A 16015-nucleotide genomic window follows, 5' to 3' on the forward strand; every position below is an offset into this window, starting at 1 on the left:
TTTATACAATAAATGAAAAACAAAATCTTTACTTTTTTCATTCTTATTACTGTTTACTTTTTATGTTCATAAACGATGAACTTCTGTGCCTTCTTCATCACAGTTTTGTGTTCGTATGACCATAAACGAAAACAAAATGTCCTTAAAATTTGCATACACATTACTGTTTACTTTGTACATTCATAAACGATAAACTTTAGTGACGTCTTCATCACTGTTACTAGTTTGTACGACCATAAACGAAAACAAAAAAATCCTTACATTTTTCATTGTCATTATTGTTTATTTTGTACGATCATGAATGATAGACTTTTGTGCCTTTTTAAAAAAATCATTATTATTAGTTTGCACAACCATACATGAAAATAGATGTGTGCATGTATGTATGTGTATATATACTGAATATATGTATTGGATAGTGTAAAAAAATATGTAAACAAATTGGAGTAGGACATTCTAAGTTTATTAAACTTCATCCTACTCCTTTTGAGCACCAGGTCCCAAATATGTACATGTACATATCCTTGTTGTTTTGTTGTAGCTCAAACAAAATAAAAAAATGAAAAATGAAATAACATGGTACAGGGCCTTTAACTGCAGAGGACCAATCGATATTGTGTGTAAATAAAAAATATACAGATTGAAATGTGATATTCAACGCCTGTTATGGTTGTCAAAAGTACTGAAAATGAGATAATCAATACTAAAACTGGTATCGAAATTAGATAGTCAATACCAAAACAAAGTCACATTCAGAGTAGAGGTCTGCACAGGACAGAATTTTCAGTCCCACTCCCGCCTGCACCCGCAAAGAATTGTAATTTTCGGTCCCTCCCCCGCCCGCATATGCGATACTTTGTCCCGCTCCCGCCCACAAATCCTGCAAGATGGTGATGTTCACTTTCTGCTCTATCAAACACGGAGAAGCGGAAAGGAATTGTCAAAAAGGTGCGCAAGATTAGACTGCATCCTCAAATTTAGGCTGCTTAAAATGTTTTATTAATACCAAATAAAATATCCAGCACAGATTATGTGCGATGGGCATATATTAATCATTTGTATATTTTACTTTACACTCATATTTAGTTTTCGGGACTGCAGTTTATCATCCCACATTGTGCAGTTTTGCTCTAATTCAGAGGACAGAGATAAACCTTTCCTGAATTGCTTTAGAATGCTCTTGAGCTGTATCAGAACAAGTATAAGGGCACATAGACTAGTATACGCCCATGGACCACTTAGGGATTAAGACCACACGTAATAGAAAAGAAAGCGCTAGTTAGTGTTTAAAATCACATTCTATTGTCTAAGGTAAGACTGTTTTTTTCTTTCTGCAGTGGACAGCGAGCTCTCTGTAGGCAGATCCCCCCCACAGCCTTCAGGGTCTGTGCTGTGGGCAACGAGCGGGGGGCAGAGGTTAACTGAGGAGGCCAGCACGGAGAGTAAACAAAGCCAGTGCTGCAGGCGTATCATTAGAGTGTGGGCAGAATCTGACCAGGGCTGGAAAAAAACAACAAGCAGAGAACGCCTGATGTGCTATTACAGTTTTTGATAAAGTGAATAAGACATAATGTGCAAGTATATAAGAGTCAAGAAACGTCCAAAATTTCAAGGAGACATTTTTTAAAGATTGCATGTGTAACTTTTCTGGTGGAAGGTCTGTGAAAAATATATTAGGAGGGTGCTGTCTGTATTGACCCACTGCAGGGCGCCCTCAAAAAAAAAAAATCAACATCGTCAACAGTTATTGGCGTACAACATCAATATTCGTCATACAAGAGTACAACACCAACATCGTTAACAGTGTTTTAACTTTTCAAAGTAACATTTTTGATCCTCAGCATTCAGTGACTTAGAGTAAGATGATGAAATTGTGTCAAAACAATTAAATGCAAAACCTACTTCAAAATAAGACGAGTTATCTCATGACACACATACGCAACGCAATTGTCAAACAAATGAGCAGCCCCACTGACTTTTTGCCTGCCAGCCACTGCGCACCTGCAGAAAAGCCAGATGTAAACAAAAACATTGTTTTCTTGTATGAATGCATCCCGAATTTCGGACTTCCGGTCATCGCACAATGCATACTGGGAAGGGTCCTCTGAAAAAGTGAGCATCAAATCGACATGTTTGATTTCCCAGTGGGAAATATCTATTGTCAAAGCCGATCTTTTCAAGTCTTTTGAACCAAATCGCTTTTGTTTCTGGTTCTGATATTGTCATATTGTAATTATGGGATTCAGACATTGTAATTGTGTGATTGTTGGATGTCCTAACAGCGGAAAAAAAGGGAATCAGATCTGTGTGACTGCAAACCTTCGTTCAAACAGTTTCTCTTCCCAACAGAATAGAAAAATAGTGAAAGGTGAAGGCGATGGGCAGTATTGATACACAGGAAGACAAAAAAGTAACCTTTGGATGTCTAAGAAATTATCCTGAGTTCGCAACGAACATTTTGTATGTGGAGTGCCAAGAAAGCAAAATGGAGTTTTCTGAGAACCCTTCCCAGTATGCACTGCATGATGACTGGAAGTCTGAAATTTGGGATGCATGTTTTGGGAGAAGTGTGTGTGTGGTTCTGCAGGGAACAAATGGATAAAAATGTATATTAACTATATCAAAATGTACAACTATACACAATACACATGGATATATTAGACAAACTCTAAACGTAACAGCGAACAATACTAGAAATGAATGAAAAGGCGGTAACAAACATAATACTAAGCATTAGTTATGCAGCCATAATAACCAGAGCAGGCCACTCTACAAACTGTACTGCACCTTTAAGAGTTGCGGTAACCAGACAGCGCACTGCCTTTGTCTGCTAACATCACAATAATATTTGCAACAAGTAAATGCACATATAATAATAAGACCACAGTTCCCAGGTAATATACTAACAAAGGGTTGAGTCATGTAATGGTGGATGCTGCATAGAGTCTCGGTCTCCCGGAGCATGAGGCATGCAATTAGGCCAATACAGGCTGAAACACGATAAAGAAAAGTACACAGCAAACTTATACACACAGAACATCTACTTATGTTATTATATCACGCACACAGTACCAAAAGTGGAAAATAGCCCCAAAATGGGTCCTAACTAAACACACAAAACAAAAGCTCTATTCTCTGCAGTCTCTCTGCTCACACTCTGACTCACTGAACCCCCATACCTGGCCCCAGCAAGATGGGGCCACATGGCCAGAGTTCTGATTGGCGGCTGTATGTAGTTACAGTCTCCATGCAGAAGCAGGTTCTGTGTAATCCCTCAGTGGTCCATGTAGGTTCCATGGTCTAGTCCAGAGGTGCCCACATTTTTTCAGCATGCAAGCTACTTATAAAATGACCAAGTCAAATTGATCTGCCTACTACAAAGCCAAGTAAACTGTGCTGCACTTAAACACTCTGCACCCCTTTTTTGGACCCTCACCCACAGTTTGAGAACCCCTTCTTTAAGAGAACATCCACTGGCACTTTACACAAAACTATGAAAAAAGTGAATAAAGTGGGTGGGATTTTTAAACTTGTTTTTTTCAAGTTCCTAACTGAAGTTACATTACTGGTTTACAGTGGAATTTATCCTCTGCACATTATCAAACCAAATGCACATCATGACAAATACAGAGGCAAACTTCATGTTGCAGTAGGTCTGTTCTGTGCATCGTCCGTGCCAACCCTGTAACATAAATTTAGATTTATTTTTGACTCGCGTTTGGTCTTGCCCTTCAAATCAGCGCATTGTGGAACGAGCTTGTGTGTGCTTTACGTGGGGAGGAACCAGAGCCTGAAAAGGCGAGAAGCGGCGCACTGATGTGGGGCAGATGGACAGGTAGGATGTTTTAAAAAGTTTAACCTACCCTGTGATACACGCTGGTACACGAGGACACACGCTGTACTGGACAAGTCACGCGCAGGGACCGTGATGTGGCGCACATTATCCATGGGCTCCAAATGAGCGCACAGGCTACAGAGACGCTCCGGCACGGTGGTCCAAGTTTATTACCGACAGCAGCGGCCGTAATGAAATATGATCGCACTTGTGTGTCAGACCTCGACTGAGAGACAAGACTGAGTCCAAACGCGATCGAGTCCGAGACAAGTACTATGACACTGTGATCTACATACACTACCTTGGCGATCGACTGGTGGATCACGATCGACGTATTGGGCACCACTGGTCTAGTCTATGTGTTTTTGTACTTGTTCAATACCAGTTTAACCATCAAGTAGGATCTGATTTCCAATATTTCAGTCAACTCTTGTACAAAAAGTCAAGAAACTGAAGTTCTAAAAATGCTTCAGTTAACAATTCATATTTCACAAATCAACAGTAGTCTTTTCTCAATGAACATATTTAATTCTCCTCTTGTATCAGCACGTTGCATGCTGGATGATTCAGTGTCTTGTCTGATTGATGTTCTGAAATGTGTTCTCCCCTGTAGTGTGAACGGCTCTGACTAAACCCTGAGTCACAACAAACCAATGAGAAAAACAAGAGTACCTCATCTGACCTCCTAAAATCCTCTAGACAAGCCAACTGTGCAGAGCTGCCTGTGCTGTGTCTCAGGACAATGGTGGAATATTGGCAGATGCCCAGGAGCAGGCTCAAGGATGGAGAGTCAATCAGAGAAGTACAAGTAATGCGGGAGTTGAGAGAGTGGAGGGGAGAGGACTACTGAGCCAGCTGTGTGGGGTATCAGATCAAATTTTTGTTTGAAAGTAGTCATCCCTGTTTTTACCCAATGTGTAGCTTTTTCTGTTAACTTATTTAACTATTTTAAATGTGTTGTTTATGTCCAAATAAAAGCTCTTTTTGACAAACCAATCCTGTTTACACACACCTTGACAAGCTGATTCAGAAAGGTCATGTGATCGTCCTATGAGGTTCATTTGGTCTTCCAATAATTTATGTTATTAGGTTCTTTATACCGTTTCTACTGCTCACTAGCGGTCTTCCTCAGAGTGGTCACGTGATGTTGCTGTGACGTGTCCGCTCAGCTGATTTAAACAGGTTTTGGCGCTGTCTTCCTACCGGTGGAGGTAGGACGACAGCGCCATCTGCAGTCCGACTTCCTCAGGACAGTATCCCAGGTGTGTGAGAGTAAAAAAGCCCCCTCATCCCGGTTTATCGTCCCGTTGGCACGTTACATCATTGGGACAGAGGAAAACAAACATCGTCGCTGGATTAAAGAGGCAATCGAAATACGGAAACGTGCCGGAGCTGACCGGACACGTGACCACACTGAGGAAGACCGCTAGTGAGCATTCAAAACTGTCAGGTATGAAAACAAACTCTTGGTCTGTAAAAACAATACTACCTCTGTAGCGCTGGTTTATATTTGTTGTTTTCTTATCATTGCTGGTATGTGCGGTCCATTACATTACTTGTATTTGTTGTTTCTTACCATTGTCTGTATCCTTAACTTTACCATTGTTGGTACACTTATGTTATACTACCAAGCTATAACAGTGACTCTTTGTCTGCACTTGTAAATAGTTCATATAGTTTAATTCAAAATGTCTGAAAAACGCAAAAGAAGCTCATTGTGTTCTGAGTAGGGGTGGGATTAAATAAGTTTTCTTCTTCCCACTCCTTTTTGGGCAAAATAATAATAACTAGAAAAGCACTCAGAGAGCGCAGACCTCCGCCAAGGACTACCCCCATTTTTTATATAAATTGCGATAAAATCAGTCTTCTGGATCAGATCCGGATCAGCCTTTGGAATATGAAAGAGGATCCCATTGTCCATCCCTGAGTCAAATTTCATGGGGTTTGGTCAATAATTAACAGAGATATTGAGAAACAAAATTTTTGGCCCCATTTACCACAATGTTAACTAAAATTTCAAAGTGATCCAGAATCCAGGATTTCTTCTGGATCACCCCCAAAATGAAATCAGTTCTTCCTATTCACATTTCCAACAAATCCTGAAAATTTAATAAAACTCGGTCCTTTTGAGTTATTGCTAACAGACAAACAAACAAACAGACAAACGCCGGCAAAAACATAACCTCCTTGGAGGAGGTAATAATAGAATTTTTTTGTTATTGTTATTTTCATTTCTATTACTATTCTATTCACTTATGTTATATATTTCATTGTATATAAATGTAAATCTTTACTTGCCCCAAATAAATGCATAAATAATAAAAATAATAATTAAAAAAAGAACCTAATAACATAAGGTCATGTGATGTTACAAGATGACGCCCATCAACTTTTAAAGATGTGTGATGCTGTTCTGGAGAAATCAGACTGCAGGTGGCGCTATTCCCAAGACACATCACCAAACGTAATGCGACGCCAACAGGACTAACTGGTATATTAAGCTTTTCCCAAATCCGGTAAGAAGAAGGGCAATAATGGCTTTCCCCCTGATGAAATTCACCAAATATTCTCTTTGTTCTGGCTTTAAATCCTCGATTTCGGGAATCGTTCTTCAGAAGGGTCATGTGATGTTACAGGACAAGGGGCCCATCAACTTTTAAAGACGTGTGAATCTATCCTGGAGAAGTCAGACTGCAGGTGGCACTATTACCTTACCAATGCAGGAGGAAAATGGAGCCAAAATATGTATAAATCAGCCGCAAGATACGTCACCAAACGTGTCAAGGTGTGTGTTTTATATGGGAATATTGGAAGACTAAAAGGAACCTCTTTGAAGTGTTAATTATGTGCTGCTGTAGCCTAAAGTAGTGCTCAAATTAAATGTTAATCTTAGAAAATCTTGGAAAAAGAATCAGAATCATATTTGCTGCTGATCATCAAAGTTATCTGTTCTACATCTTAAAGAGCCTGTACTTGATTTTCACATTAGAGAAGAAGGAAGGATGTAAATCTGTAATCTGTAACTTAACCTGATCTATCTATCTATCTATCTTATGTAAGTCTCGCAAACTTTATGGCACATTGTTAATTTCCACATGTGTTAAAGTGACAGTATGTAACTTTATGGAGGTGGAGAGTCGACGACATGATACCATATAGATAAAAAGTTAAACCATACTTCAGAACATTCTATAGAGAGATATGTTTCATGCCATACTGTGGAATATTGTTAGACTGATTCTTCAGCTGGTTTCACTTCGTAGAAACCGTCTGACCTCGCAGCATTAGGGTTTGTTCGCTCAACTGTAGGCGGGTACTTTTTTTAATTTAACCAATCACTGCTGTTTGGTCATGACGTATGTAATGCAGTGCTAACGGGGCTAAATGGTATATTAAGCTTTTTCCAAATCCCGTAGGAAGAAGGGCAATAACGTCTTTCCCCTTGATAAAATTCACCAAACATTCTCTTTGTTCTGGCTTTAAATCCTCGATCTCAGGAATCGCTGCCAACACAGAATGTCTGTCTTCGTCTACATCCATCTCGATCGCTTTGTTTACTGTTGAGCTGTACCACAAAAGGGACCCAGACAGGAGCTTGAGTTTGATGTCATGACTTCACAGCTCTTCACTCGGTCTACAACTTCCAGGGTTCTTACAAACCATCTAGTGCATTCCGATTCCTGACCTAGTCGCTGGAGAGAAATGAAATTGAGCGGAGGCACTAGGTTGCGCCAGCCAAAGCGACAACATTTCCATGGAAAGAAGCATGAGGATATCCTGCTCCAGGCCAAATAAGAGGCAAGATGCTGTTCACAGTTAGGACACAGTTTGGTGTGTTTCTCAGCGCAATAAAAACATCCCTAATGAAGAAATATACTTTTATTTTGACCTCATTTTGGCAAAAAGTTATGGCAAAGTGAAAATGTTGTGCACAGTCCAACTACAGCTAATCAGAGCGCTGCTTTTCAATGCTTACTTCTGTTGACAATATCACCATGTTTACGTTAAACATGTACACTGCAAACACAGTTTTCTAACTACAGACATTTAGGAAAAGCGCCCACCTTATCTTTATCTGAATTGTAAAAACACATTTTAGCAACAAAGCTTCACATGCTCCACAAACTTCAATACTATTTTAGTGAATTCCGCTCCTCTCTTTGCTTGTTTTTACTCATTAATAATACATTGTAAATACGCTTTTAAGTGACATAAAAGCGCGCACCATTCTTCAGCCGTGGTCCATTCCGAACTCCGAACTTAAAACTTACCACCCAGTAAATACATCCTTCCTCATGAATAAAAATCACACTTTGTAGTCTGTTTTGGATCGGGGAAAGCACACAAGCATTAAAGCAGAAAATGTTTTTAAAGGAGGTATTTTTCTTCTTTTTACTGTGTCCAGAGAGTTAGAAAAACAACAGTGCTCTTCAAGGTTTGTCTGTCCGCTCCATCTGTGCAGGAGCTGTCAGCGCGGCTCATTACGGAAAACTGTCTACCTGAGGTCAAACAGTAGTAATGCCATTTGGGACGGATCAGGCAGAGACACGGAGCAATGGCCACGTTGACTGAGAAATGTCTGACAGATCAAAAGAAATGCGAACTGAAACTCCAGAAACATGTTATTTTCATGTTAAGATGCACGTGACAGATTTTCATGTGTTTCTAATTATCACTTGGTTTGGTGGGATAGTACCTGTGCTAAATATTCTGGTTTTAAAATCAGTTAATTAATTGGTAGCTTGTGAAAAAGAAAAGTACAAAAATACATACAGGCAGTAATGGTGAGTTATAAAACTGAATACCTGAATACTTCTGTCATCAAAACAAACAAAAAAAACACAAAACGGTATCGTATACGATTCCATGACTGGCACCAGTAAAGTAATGGGACGACTGCACTTTTTGTTTTTGAGGGCAATAAGGACATTTTTAGTTTACTTACAGACTTGATATTTTGCACTTTTGTAGTTAAGGCCCTAAATTAAGCATTTTTTATGAGCAAAAAGTTGTTTATACATATTTGCTGTGTGCTTTGTATGAAAGAGTGTAATTGTTTTTTTGTTTTTTTTCTGGTATTATAGCTTTTATTACAACCATGTGACACAACTACTAGCCCGATTCATCAGCCGGTTTCACTTTGTGGAAACCATCTGACCTCACAACATTAGGATTTGTTTGCTCGACAGTAGCGGGTACTTTTAAATTTAATCACTGCTATTTGGTCGTGTTGTACAGTATGTAGTGTGCCGGAAAGCTCCGTAGTGTCCAAGTAATTGCTGGCACAACAACAAACAAAGCAGAGAGTGAACATGTCTGTCAATGATCATTGTTGTTTCTGTGAGGTGAACTTCTGCAACAAAAAATGCAAAGTTTGTATCATCTATATCCATCTGGACCAACTTGACTTCATGGCTTCACAGCTCTTCGCTGATTGGCCGGTGCGCGATCTACAGCTTACGGGGTTCTTTCAAACTGTCCAGTGTATTGTTATTCCTGACCTAGTCGCTGGAGAGAAATGAAATTGAGTGAAAGCACTAGGCGGCGCCAATCTGGCTACACAACTACAGTGTGCAGATTGTGAAATAACAGGTTGAACTGAAAAAAAAAAAAAAAGATTGTATAAGACTTCACTGGGGGTAAAAATGGGAGTTTTAATACCAAAATTAGAAAAAAAATTTCCAGGCGATGAAAATTTTACTAAAATTGCCTTTAGGTCTAGAAGGGTTAACCTTTAGTTAAACCTTCACTATTACTGAGTATAAACTAAAAATCAGCATATGGCTTTTGTGGGTGTGTTGTGTGTGATTTACCAATGGGTAGTGTGTGTATTGTGCAAACGTTTATGTGCCTTCCCAACATTTTCTCATAGCATTATCTGTTTTGCAGTACAACCTGTTATTTCAGTCATTTCATGTCATATGCCTGTAATAAATCCTATAGGACCAGAAATAAAAAAAAAAAGAAAAAAAAGAAAAGGGCAATGACCCCATGACTTTCCTGGTGTCAGTCATGGAAACAGCTTGTGTCAGGTCCAGGGCACAGAGCCACATCACTTCCTGCATTTTCATGGTGTAAGTTAAATTTGTATTTGTACATTTTGACTGATGTGCATGACAAGATGCATAATTTTCCATTTATTTGAGATATAACAGCACTTAAACCAGATTCTTCAGCTGTTACAAACACAGACGCTCAGAGCAGTCGACCATTTTGACTCACTACAACTCTTTGGCAAAGTTTGGCCCAATCAAAATGGATGAAGTGCATGCGTTTGGTGGGACACAAAGTTCCTATTGGAAACTTGTTTTCCCTACATCATCACGCAGCATGTGGTGTAGGATAATGGTGGAAATATGCTCCGAAAGCAGCAACTGTCAGCTTTACAAGGGAAAAAAAGTAAGTGTATTTTATAGTTGGAAAGTTATGAGCGGTTATCTAAAACATGTCCAACAATATCATATACAATAATTCCACACATAGTTCATTACTGGTACATTGAAAACAACATGTTATGATCTTATTTGTCCTTCTTGGTTATTTTAAAGCATTCACACAGTGCACCTTAAATATCCTTAAATACCCTTGTGCACAAACTGCAGCAGCTACAGTATACATGTAAAAAGTTTGCACTTTTCGCTACTGTACTATATTATTTTATTTAGCTGTCATATTGTGTCTCATATTCTGGCAGCACCCGCTAAACAACTTCATTGATATTTCCCCTGCCTCAGATTTTGTGCATGCTGGAAAAAACGTCCCATTTTGCAGATTCGTTCACTCAGAGAAGCAAAACTGTGCTGTGATTTTTTAAAAACTTTTCTGTGAGAAATTGCGTCAGGTTTTAGCACACACCTTAAAGCATGTATTTTTATTAGTTTAATCATAACTATTTTGCACTTTCATTTAATACTTATTTATTCCACAAAGATAAAAAGTTAAAACCAGAATTTGGAACATTAGGAGATAGATTTATGTCACGTTTTATGCTACACTAAACAAGCTGGGGGAAGCCCCTGTTTTCAGGTGTCAAAGAGGAGTCTGCCTCATATAACACAAAACAAAACAAACATATTTTTCGAAGGGGATCATTGATAAAAAGCTCAGTTCAAACTGTTGTGGGACCTAAACACATTTGGTAGATCTAATATTTCTCTGCGCCCGTGATAATCTGCTCACATCTTACCTCCGTTGTCCCTGACGGTGAAGTTGGGGTTGACTTGATGCTCTGGAGGAACTCGGAATGAAAACTTCCCATTGGCAAAGTTGTCCCTGTCTGCTGCGCGGATGGTCTGGATCACCTGAAGGAGAACACAAAGGTGGTTAAGTGAAGTTAAGTAAAGATATGTAAAGACAAGCAGACTTTTATTCTGTGGAAAACTAAATCAATTTTCTTTTGCTCCTAAGCTGTGTATGGTGTTTTAATTGTATTTTCTACTGTTCCTAGTCTTTTTTTTTTTTTTGGCAATTTCAGTGGATACTGGATACATTTTCAGCTTTGTCCAAATCCAAATCCACTTTATTTCTATAACACATTTTACAAACAAAGCAGTTTCTAACGTGCTGCACAGAGATAATAAAATGAAGACAACAAAATAGTCTGGTTCCTTATATTCATTTTTTAACCTTAGTGAAAATTTTGGGGGGATTTGCTAAACTATATATTTTTGGAAAGGTTATAGTATATGGAGTCAGAAAATCAATGTTTGCATTTACCCAGATGTCTATATGGCAGTCATATTGAATTTTTAAAAAATGGCCACCAAAAATCTCTTTTTGAAATATTTCAGACTCTGAATAAATTGAAATGTTGATTTTAACTGCTAAACCCACATTTTCAGGGTCAGGGAATCAAATGGTGCTAGTTGCAAAGCTATAAGACCTACTCACATTAACCCTTAGATGCATAAGTGGGTCAAAATGACAAGGTTTGGTTGTTTTCTTGCAATTTCATTGCAATATTCACATGTAATACTCCATGTTCCTCTTAAACATGTTTTTGTGGGTAGGTCTTACAGCTTTGTAACTAGCACCATTTGATTCCCTGACCCTGAAAATGGGGGTTTAGCAGTTAAAATCAACATTTAAATTTATTCAGAGGCTGAGATATTTCAAAAAGAGTTTTTTGGCAGCCTTTTTTTTTTTTATTCAATATGGCCGCCATATAGACATCTGGGCAAATGCAAACATTGATTTTCTGACTCCATATACTATACCTTTCCAAAAATATATAGTTTAGCAAATCCCAAAAAATTCCCCCAAAAGTATATAAGGAACCGGACTAAAAAAGTAAATTGCAAAAAAACAGTCCTAAAACAATAAAACCAGTAAAATCTAAATAGAAGCAAAAAACATAAAAATCATAAAAGAGCAGCAAATAAGTAAAATAAATAAAGTGAAAAAAAAAAAAGAGGACCACACAACTCACGCAGTGTTAAAAGCTTTGTGTTCAAAATGATTGTGCTGCCACCAGTAGCCACTGCCATTTCAAGTACTATGTCACATATCACAGGACTGAACTGGCAACAGACAGGTGTTTGACTACAACTAACACTGCTACTTATACCTGCAGATCCCACCCCTTCTCTCCCCTCACTTTCCCCTTTAGTATTTCAGGCACTGGCGAGTTTAGCAGCTCTATTTACGATGTGTTTGTGGGCGGAGTTTAGGTTTCTATCTTTTTAGGTACTGAAGACTGAGAATGGAACGAAGAGCGTAAATTATATTTCTGGCAAACTATGTGTGAGTATTAAAAATAAGGACAAAACTGCATATCAGGCTCCTCTTTCAGTTCTGGTGTTCCGCAAGGGTCAGTACTCGGTCCACTCCTCTTCATAATATACATCCTTCAATATCTTCTGCCACATTTGTATTCAGTTTGATAGATAGAACTCAAATCAACATGCCCACCAAACCAGACTGTACTTCAACCCTAACACACTCTCACAGGGTGTGACGCTAACTGAAGGCATTACTCTGTCAGACGTTCTACTAGAATTTAATCAGAGTTTTATTTTAACACAATCAATCACAAAACAAGTGTGTTACAAAGCATTAGCCAATAGTTTTTTTAATTTTTTTAATTTAGTCACTCTCACTTAGAGCTGCCCGATTACGGAAAACAATCATTATCACGATTATTTTGGTCAATATTGAAATCCATGATTATTCAAATTATATATATATTTTTTTGTTACACAATGCATTTATTCAGCATCAGCATTTATTCAGCAACACTTTGTTATTGATAATTTGCGCAAAACTTCAAATTGAAAATAAATATAGGCTAAAACATGTATCTTAGAGCAGTTTTGTGATGAAAACATACATTGAACATGAAATAAGGCATAGAAAAACATAACTGTATCCAAAATAAACTATATATCCAGATGTTCTACAATCTCTCTATAAAAAATATTCCAAAATAAACTTTGTTAAGCTTTAAATCGTTTCAACTTGATTATATGAGTTTGGAGATCGTTATGACACAAATCGAGATTGAAATCATGATCAAAATTCGATCAATTGCACAGCCTTACTCTCACTTTTGTTGAAAATCAAATTCCTAAACCATAAACGCTCGTATTGATCACAGGCTCCTGAAAATGTGTCGTTTAAAGTCATTTTGTATTTTTCTTGAGTTTTCAGACAATCTTTAAACTTGTTTGACAGTGTTTGCTAATGTGTCTCCATGGTAACTCTTAAACTTTCCAACAATAGCAGTACAAGTAGAACACCCCCGACGTGCAAAATAATATAACATCATTACAGTATAGCCATTTTCTATCCTCACAATGTCTTGCCTCCGTCCTTCACTCACTCAATCCTCCACTCAAGCCTTTTATGAAGGATAAAAAGTATAAGGAGTGCTGTGTGGGTCCATAGAAATGAAATATAATAAAAGATTTTCAAAAGGTTTTCAAGAACATGAGTTCAACTGAGACTGCACCCTGAGGAAGGCCATGCTGGGTCGAAATGCACTGGTGCCATGAAGTTATGAGGGCTTTTTCATTTTTCTAACATTTTTGTTTTTGGGAATATATAACACACACAATTTTATCCACATTAAAGCCTGTACTGTCTTAAGGTGCACGGTACTGTTTGTCATTTCTCTGCCAGGAATCTTCCACAGTCAGTGTTGGGAGTAACGCGTTATAAAAATAACAAATTACTGTAATGCATTGCTTTTTGCTGTAACACAGTAATGTTCAGCATTACAGGGAAAAAATGTTAATATTTCACTCGGTACAAATGTCAGTAACGCGTGTCACAATGCATTTTTATTAACCTGGATTGAAGTGGTGGGTTTTTCATTTTTCTTCATACAAATTTGCTAAAATCATTGCGAATATCAGCAGCGGTGAAACGCCAAAGTTACGGTTCTGAATGTCGGGACGGGCCCGGAGGTGCGCCTGCGTAAACCGTCAGGTAACTGCGGGTGAAAGGACCAACGCAGAGGTCCACGCTCCATGGGGCAAAGCACATCTGATACCAGATCGTAGTCCTAGTCCAAGATTAGTCCTTGTTTGGTCCTGGTTTAGACCTAGTTTAGTCCTGGTTCAGCTCTGGTTTAGTCCTGGTTTAGACCTAGTTCAGTCCTGGTTTAGTCCTGGTTCAGTCCTGGTTTAGCTCTGGTTTAGTCCTAGTTTAGACCTAGTTTAGTCCTGGTTTAGACCTGATTTAATCCTGGTTTAGTCCTGGTTCAGTCCTGGTTCAGCTCTGGTTTAGACCTAGTTTAGTCCTGGTTTAGTCCTGGTTCAGTCCTGGTTCAGCTCTGGTTTAGTCTTGGTTTAGACCTAGTTTAGTCCTGGTTTAGACCTGGTTTAGTCCTGGTTCAGCTCTGGTTTTAGTCCAGGTTTAAACCTAGTTAGGTCCTGGTTTAGACCTGGTTTAGTTCTGGTTCAGCTCTGGTTTAGACCTGATTTAATCCTGGTTTAGTCCTGGTTCAGTCCTGGTTCAGCTCTGGTTTAGATCTGGTTTAGACCTGGTTTAGTCCTGGTTTAGACCTGGTTTAGTCTTGGTTCAGCTCTAGTTTAGTCCTAGTTCAGTCCTGTTTCAATCTTGCTTCAGCTCTGATTCAGTCCTGATTCAGTCCTCGGTTCAGTCCTGGTTTAGTCCTGGTTCAGTCCATATACGGCGCAAAAGTCCGACATCTTCAGTCGCTGATTGTTTTTTTGACTATCAGCAACAATTATTTTGTTGAGAGTAACTTAAAAGTAATGCAACAGTTGTGTAATGCTTTACATTTTAAATACAGTAATATTGTAATGTAACGAATCACTCTGAAATGACAGTAACAAGTCATAAATAACACATTACAGTTTTGAAGTAACTTGCCCAACAGTGAGTCTACAATATGACATTAAACAGTTCTACCTTACATTTATTAAAGGTACATTGTGTAAATTTACTGGTGGACGGTCCGTCAAATGCTTTTCTCCAGGGAGATATTATTGCTTTGTTTGGAATGTTTCACAGTATGGTATTAAACCTTTCTTCATGGAGACAAAATGAGAGGAAGTTACTGGTCAGATCTGTGGAGAGGTGAATCCGCACACAGTCAGAATGCCTGTTTTATAAGTATAAATTGAGCTTTAAAATCAGCCGTAACTGAATAAATGTAAAAGTAAAACGTAACAAGTGTAAAAAAAAGTTGCCCGGTGCATCTTTAAATTTGTGGTTTTATACCGAAAACAACAACAACAACAACAAAAAACAGGCATTCTGACGGCCTGACCTGCAACTTGGTCTTGTTTTGTCTTCATGAAGATAGAAAGGTTTAATACCATACTGTGAAACATTCCAGACAAAGCAATAACATCTCCATGGAGAAAAGCATTTGACGGACTCTCCACCGAAAAAAAAAAAAAAAAAAAAAAGTTACACAATGCACCTTCAACCCGCAGCCCTGGATTAGTACTGGCAGGACTGCAGCTTCCTCGCGAATAAAAACAGTGCTTTGTTTTCTTGTTTCCCATGAGTTAAAAGCACACAAACATTCAAATTTTGGCATTAAAATCCAGTATTTCTCATGTTTTCCAGAGTTCCCAAATTGGAAAAACAACTTTATTCCTCCAGGAGTTTGTTTACCACCGACTGTCCGATCCATCTCCACAGGACTAGGCAGAGCAGCTCATTACGGAGAGCTGTCTGCCTGATCCGTAACTGAGGTCAAACAGT

The 16015-nt window shown here is 38.5% G+C and overlaps 1 protein-coding gene across 1 annotated transcript in view; it reads right to left on the bottom strand.

The window, feature by feature from the left end:
* The window catches only part of LOC110166143 (cadherin-18-like), a 174644-nt gene that overhangs the window by 15218 nt on the left and 143411 nt on the right, over nt 1–16015 (bottom strand). Inside the window, exon 9 of the mRNA XM_055151377.1 lies at nt 11022–11136. Within this exon, the coding sequence (XP_055007352.1) occupies nt 11022–11136 (115 nt within the window). The remainder of the gene's footprint in view (nt 1–11021; nt 11137–16015) is intronic.

Source organism: Boleophthalmus pectinirostris, unplaced genomic scaffold (assembly GCF_026225935.1).
Source record: "Boleophthalmus pectinirostris isolate CB_2022bp ecotype Guang Dong unplaced genomic scaffold, ASM2622593v1 HiC_scaffold_16, whole genome shotgun sequence".
NCBI lineage: Eukaryota > Metazoa > Chordata > Actinopteri > Gobiiformes > Gobiidae > Boleophthalmus > Boleophthalmus pectinirostris.